We start from the raw sequence: 7,206 nt of genomic DNA, 5'->3' as shown, positions 1-7,206 counted from the left end.
CAAAGGTGGGAAGAATAATAATCTACACAGGTTACCTAGCATTAATATAGTATTCTATGCACAATGTGTAGTTATTTCTTCCCTATATCCTTAGAGGCCAAAGGAATACCCATTACCAAACCAGAAAGCACATCATTAGTAGAAACTGAACTAATCTTCCAATCACGATGCTGGTAGAGAGATCAAAAGTGATCAGCATTAGCATGCGGCTACGCTACACATAAAGAATAGTCATTAGCCCTTCCCGAGTTTGTGCAAGGTATTCCTTGTCAGCATTTGCAAGTCGATTTTGGAACAGAGACCACTCTTTCTTGCATCTCTCACGGACCTTGATATAAGATCATAGATGAACAAAAGAAATCAGTTTGGAACTTCTAGGGAAAAAGCAGTCAAAATATAGCATGACTGTAGTAGTTAAAAGATTAACATTACATCTACTACACAACATATTGAGCAAACATGTCTACATGATCAATGTGAGCAAAAAGAAACAGAAGAAGAGAGAAATTCACAAGCAGATTAAAGATATTAAAGTACAAGTCCCTACCCCTTGCCATGGAGCCTTGCCATTCTCAGCCTGACCCTGAAAATGGATAGATGCACTACTTAAAAAGAATCACAAAATGATAAAACATTGAATTCAAAGAAAGCTGCAGAATAGCATGTATGTGGATGAAAGTAAATATACGAGTTTGTGAGATTAAGAACACACTGCAAATGAAGGGAGATCGTTAACAATTTAATAGGGAAGCACCGTCTCCAAAGATTTAAAGCCACTCATGCTTTATTATTATAAATTATAAATATTACTCTAAAAAAACACTTGTATGTGAAGTTTCACTTTTAGGACCTCAAAAACCTACGAAGACTTTACATGTCCAAAGCCACTACAAATTCACCGTTACTTATACAAGTTTTGAAAATGTAAAAATCAAGTTAAATCTCATAATTGTGTACAGCCTTTTCATCAAATAAGATTACATTTCTAACATTTAAAAAAAAAAAAAATGCAAAACAATCTGTTAATCTTTAAAAGCTATCAAAATTGTTTCTGCAGGACACGATGATTTCCAAATACACAAAAAATACTCAGAACCAAGACATCATCTTAAACCATTATAGGACGCCCTATCTCTACTAACTGATAGTACAAGGGTACAGATAGACTTCAATGGATACAATTTATATACAGTCTGTAAGTACTAAGAACCACCTCAGGTCCCAAGTGACCTCGAATACTTGATAGATAACTTTGCCTCTACCTGATAACTCATTTTCCCCCTCGCAATTGAGTGTAATTTTTTGGAAAACGAGAGGGAGAGAGAGAGAAAAGAGAGGGGAGTAGCACTTCAGATTTTAAATATGCTATTTAAAGATTTATTTACCTGGTTCCCAAGAGAAGGAATTACTTGATGAACTATCCATTGCTGATCTACAACACCAATTTTCTCATGCGCAGGCTACAGAACAAACAACAAAAAAGTTAAGAATGGAGTACATTATTCGAAATGAAAGATGCAGATCATAAAAACTTTTAGCCAGAATAGTGATAGGGCCACTTGGCCAATTCCACAAAAAAGAAAAAAAAAATCATAAAAATTATCAAGATAAATATCATTTATAAAGAGCTCAAACTAATAGGCCTACTTAAAAAAAAAATTATCTGGCATTATTGTCGAGAATCACCAATAAAAAAATAAAAAAAAAATTATAAAAAATGATCAGAATTCAGCTATAGAAAGAATTAATGCTATACTTAGCTGCCCAAGTCAAAACACAAGCAAGGAATTACCTTGAAAGTGAGTCAGTGACACACTAATTACATACTAGACAGAAGAAAAAGCAAGTATTACAATATAACTCTCCGAATAGGTAGTGAAAATGAAAATGATATGACAACCAGAAACGAAAGACTTACTTCTACACATCTTCTCAGAGCAAAATCCAGTCCCCACCCATGTACCAAATCATTCTGAAAGCATGATAAGAATGACAATCAATTAGAGATATAAGAACATCAAAATACTCCAACATCGAACTTCAACTGTGAAACATAACACAAAAACTTAGATTCTTCGCATAAATATTCATACAGGATTATGCACATTAAAACCATAGATAATAATTTGCAATAATAATAAAAATAAAAAAAAAATGTAAAACGTAAACCAAATACCTGAATCATATGCCACACACAGCGCCAAGCATCCCGAGAAAAAACAGGGGCCATGATTTCCACAAATCTGCAGCATTTCCAGAGCAAAAATACAGTTAAATAGGAAGAGAAAGAATGTGTGGGAATGGTTTACTAATCCCTTTAATCTTTCATGAGATAAGTAATAGGCTTTGAGTGATTTCTTTAACTAGATATGCTTCGGATTATTTTATTCACACAATATTCAATTTTCAGAGATCCATAACATTCCCAATCATGAAAAGTAACTGCAATTAATCAGCAAAACAGAGATTCATTTGCATTAGATATCAATCAAGCAGCTATTAAACATGCAATGAATACTGAAGTATGTGCATGTTAATAAAAGTAGAGTGACCCCAGTTTTGCTCAAATTATGTGACCCAGCATTAAATCAAGCTATTAAGGTCCTAAAAAACAACCCATAACATGATACAAGGATTATTTCTTTTCTTTTTTTTTTTTCTTTTTTTTAATTTTTATCTTTCTATTTTACTTCAGCCTCCTTTTCCCACTATTTTGTCAAATGTCATAAGCGCGCAAGAACAGAAGAACATACGCAGCACAAGGAGGCAAGTGTGGGTTGGAGCACCAGCCTGGTTTCTCCTCAGTATCCCTAGTGCAAAAAAAAAAACAATTTGGTCACATGAGAGGAAAAGGATTACTGATGTCAACTGCATAACTTAAAATAGAAGGCACACTTGTGAACTTCTCTATCCCCTCTCCTCTTAGTCATCTCCCATGTCAAACCATTATTAGGCTCAAGACCAGGTTGAGAAATCTCCAAGCCATACTTCTTCACCAATTGAATATACCTAATAAAAAATTGAACAAGAAAAAGTTGTCTTAGAAATTAAAATCATAATAAAACCAAATCAATTGAAAATTTTCAACTTACTTCTCAGCATTGAAATGTTCAACACCAAGATCTTCATCCCAGATAAAGATATAGTCATAAGCAGCAACAACATCAGGGTGGAGAAATCTCTTTGCATACCACCTGCAGATTATTTAAGTGAGAGACAGAACAAGGTGACCACGTCAAATATAAGCAGCACAATAAGCTGTATGTCTAAATCATATTACATCACTATGTTACAAGCTTACAACAGAAATTACATATTCTTTGCACCTAATGCTAACAAATATTCCCGTAAACCATTGGAAAAAGAAAAAGGTCAGAAATGCCTGCCAATTTGGAGATAAGTCCTGACAAATTAGATGGATAAGAACCATTGATCCCCAAGTCTTTACAAAAATCATGCCTTGCATGTCACAAGCTCAACAAAGCTTATTTTTTATGGAACAGAATACAAATTAAGATCAAGGAAAATGGAAATATGATACAAAAAGGAGCGCCAAAACCAAGAGTAAAACAGAATATATAATGGGGAGAAAATTTACTTCATTGTTCTAATCATGTTACAAAGTGTGCACGCAAGGCAATCAAAATTCAGGACTACTTAGTCATTTTAACCATGCATGAATCTAAAAGTATCAACTCTTATCAGCTTTCAGCATTGTTTCAAATAGATTTCATACAGCTAAAGCATTTGTGAGAGAAATCAGATTGACTAAATGGGCTGTTGTATTCACAAAAAAATTGACAAAACTAGTACTCCATATATAAACATCATTTATACTTCTATCATTCCATGGATTGTGTTATAGGAACAACATTTACCATTATCCGTTTCTACAGAACTAGGCTATTAGCTATACATAGCAAGAGTTGTAAGAAGGATTCAAACCATTTTGTTTGCTTTGGAGCACTGACATGGATAGCTTTTTTGGACCATTCAAACTCATCCCATTCAGTAACTTTGCCATCATAGTGGAAGAGCAAAATTTGGAAATCGTCAGAGAACTGCAACACAGTTTGAACTCATATCATGTCCTTGAATATAATTTTATACTTTCAGTGGTATTCTAGAAGAAGCTAACATTTCAATACCTTCTTTACAGCTTTATTAATGTTGTCCCTCTGAGCTAATCCAACAGTGAAAGTTACCAAGTATTTTGGCTTCTTTTTCAAATCCTGCAGGTAAAAGCGATACAATAATGAAAAAAGAGAAGTTTTTTTTGCAAAAACGAAGGGAAAGGAAAGGGTAGTTTCAATTTTTTTCTTCAAAATCAATCAACATATCTCAAAAAAAGAGAAAAGGGTGGGGGGTGGGGGTGGGGGGGGGGGGTTGTTATCAAATTAAGACATAACAACAATTCCTAATGCATAAGTTTGTATGCTATTAGTAAAGAGCGAAAAAAAAATGACAGTCCAGACACTAAGAAACAATTTGAGTGAAAAGTGCACACAGAAATTGCAAGAACATCCTTCAAACCAACAGTCTGCCTTTTTTCATTTAGATAAAGTATACATTACATCAATGAGACCAGGTCATTAATGCAAAATAAGTAGATAACAGACTTTGAGAACTATTTGAAAAAAAAATTGAGATCCTGAGAAGTTAAATCAACTTATTTAGATTTCAATTGCTTTTCTGTCTCAAGGTTTTCTGCAGCTTTGCCCTCAGACAGAGAAATTTAATTCAATGAAAAATATATGGGAATTTAGCAAGGTTCCTTTATTATGAACTTATGCAATGTTTCAGCCTCAGAATTGAGGGAGTATCAGTCAGATACTTAGAAACACTCAACAGCACTAATATAGGTATTTGTTGAGTCAACAGAAGTATACCTCACTCGGTTCACCCCACAGTCTTCGAAGAAAAAAATCACTTTCTCCTACTACAATTCCTGGAGGTAACATCTCAGCACCACGCGGATTGGTCGGTACATATATCTGAAAGAATACCAGTATTAATGTTACCAGCCACAGAATAAAGCAAGTTTCACAACAATAACAATCATACTTTAATTCAGGCACGATATGATATTTGGTGAGGCTACAAGTCTACAACAGATCTGGAACTCCTTCGATAAAAGCTCTTACTATAAAATTAAAAAAATCAACTCTACAACTTTATCCATCAAAAGTCATAACAAATACTGTCTATGACATAGGCAAAGCTACAATAAAGGGCAGAAAAGTGAAGATAATATGTTGATCAACTGCCATGGTCTCCATATACAATAGCACTGCAATAAGAATAAAGCTAAAAAAATTGCAATAAAAATTTGAAACATAAGTCCTGATTGTTTTTGTTATCAAAATTTGATTCTATTTATATACTGGGAAAATGTACTCCCTCGACCCTCAGTTTTCTTTTGTTTGTCTCATTTGGAATTTTGAGAGATTCCAATGGAAATGGAATCTAACACTTCAAAAGTTTTCATTACCTCAAAATATAGTCATATGGAATCTTGTAGATTCATCTTTTATTTCTATTTGTCAAAAATGCAATTTTACAAGAATTTTGAAGGATATTAAATTACAATATTACATTTAAACTATGCAAAAGAAACTAGTACAAACATAAATCAATGAAGAGAGTAACAGTTTTTTGCTATAAATGATGGTGGGTCGAAAAACAGAACTCTCAAAAAACCTTAATGCAGACTATATACATTCTTCTTGTTGATTAAAAATAAAGATATGATATTTTCATGTAGTTATGCAATCATGATACAGCATATAATTGGACAACAAAAGCTTCTAGTCAGGCATTTCGTGTATTAATATGATGCAGAAATTTAAACAATGCCAGCCTAAATTAATATGTTTGAAACTATGATAACTTAACAAACACCCAAGCAACCCAAATATAAGGCACACAACAATATAAAAAACATTATCATATTATTTAATTTTCACTTGAATTCCTCTTAAGAAGTCTGAACTCATTAAAACTCATTGACCCTTATCCGACCTCATTGGCCCTTTTCTGAATTTCAGATTAGGACCAACTGGAATTCTGGAAATCCCTTATTTCAACACAACAAAGGGTCAAAGGCAAAATAGGAAGTTCATTTAAAGCATTGTAAAATATCTAAAAAATAAAATAAAATAAGTAGTGGCAATTGGTAAAAACCATCAATAGAATTCATTCAAGTTTCTAAGATAGCTAGCAAAGGTAAGAAAACAATGAAAAAAAAACACGCGATTCGAAACACGAAAAACGATTAATGACATACCTTAGGGATTGTCAATGATGCAAGATCTTCAAGAGACTTCGCGGAACTTTTAGAAATTCCATCAAAAGAGGAAATAAGTCTTGAAGATAATTTAATCTGAAACCCAAATCATAGCTCAATCATAACTTATTAATTTTTTTTTAAAAAAAAAAAAACAGCATAATTCAAAATTCCGATCGAAATTATTAAATTAAACTAAATGCTAGTAACATTTTTCATTTATTTGGAACCCAAATCATGGAAAACTGAAAAATTAATTACAAAATAAATCAATGTACCTTATCAGAAACTGAAGGAAATGAAACTCCAATGAAGAACCCAAAAACAACACCTAGAATAGTAGTCATTACAAGCCTTGCGCTATCATTCGATCGTTTCGAAACCCCACTAAAAACATAATCAAACGAATAAGATCAACAAAAATAGCCGTTAATCACTACAAAAAAAGCCCAGAAATTTCCCAGAAAAATTTCAAACCTGCGAAGAGGTGGGCCCATTTTATTATGCATTAATCTTCCCAGAATCAAAAACTAAACTTCGAGCACATTCAACAAGAGAATCAAGACGTCCGCCGTTCGCCGGAGTACCAAATCGCTGTAATCGGCGATCTAGTACTCAAACTCAAGGCGATCAATTGACAAAATTTCAAATTGAAAAAGCGGCAAAAACCCTAAATCTTTCCAATTGAGAAAAATTAAAATTGGAATTGAATTGGGGAAAAAATCAATGAAAATTAATCGAAGTGGAAAAGATTAGTGTTGATGAAATAGGTTATATCAACCTAGATCTTGTCAAAAAAAAAAATTGAAATATTAACAGTGTTGAGAATCTGATATGATTTAACTAAGGTTTTTTTTTTTTTTTTTTGAAGGAAATATGATTTAACTAAGGTTTTTGGGTGAAAAAAATAAAATTGTAAA

General features: G+C 32.9%; 1 protein-coding gene across 1 annotated transcript; it reads right to left on the bottom strand.

Moving 5' to 3' along the window:
• Positions 1-214: 214 nt before the first annotated feature.
• Positions 215-7,206, bottom strand: LOC110712344. Its single transcript, XM_021890789.1, has 14 exons — positions 6,764-7,206; positions 6,565-6,673; positions 6,287-6,382; positions 4,890-4,994; positions 4,149-4,232; positions 3,946-4,061; positions 3,093-3,194; positions 2,896-3,009; positions 2,754-2,810; positions 2,177-2,243; positions 1,919-1,972; positions 1,386-1,460; positions 548-583; positions 215-328 (listed from the first exon to the last, which is right to left on the bottom strand). Exons 1-14 carry the CDS (start codon positions 6,793-6,795, stop codon positions 215-217), a joined length of 1,161 nt encoding a protein of 386 aa, XP_021746481.1. The 5' UTR covers positions 6,796-7,206.

Source organism: Chenopodium quinoa, unplaced genomic scaffold (assembly GCF_001683475.1).
Source record: "Chenopodium quinoa cultivar QQ74 unplaced genomic scaffold, ASM168347v1, whole genome shotgun sequence".
NCBI lineage: Eukaryota > Viridiplantae > Streptophyta > Magnoliopsida > Caryophyllales > Amaranthaceae > Chenopodium > Chenopodium quinoa.
This window is presented reverse-complemented; position numbering and strand designations above follow the sequence as displayed.

Coding starts and splice junctions, on each gene's coding strand:
- LOC110712344 (XM_021890789.1), bottom strand. CDS start 6,795: ATGCATAATAAAATGGGCCCACCTCTTCGCAG. Junction 6,383..6,564: donor TTCCTTCAGTTTCTGATAAG/GTACATTGATTT, acceptor TTTGGGTTTCAG/ATTAAATTATCTTCAAGACT. Junction 4,233..4,889: donor TGTGGGGTGAACCGAGTGAG/GTATACTTCTGT, acceptor TTTTACCTGCAG/GATTTGAAAAAGAAGCCAAA.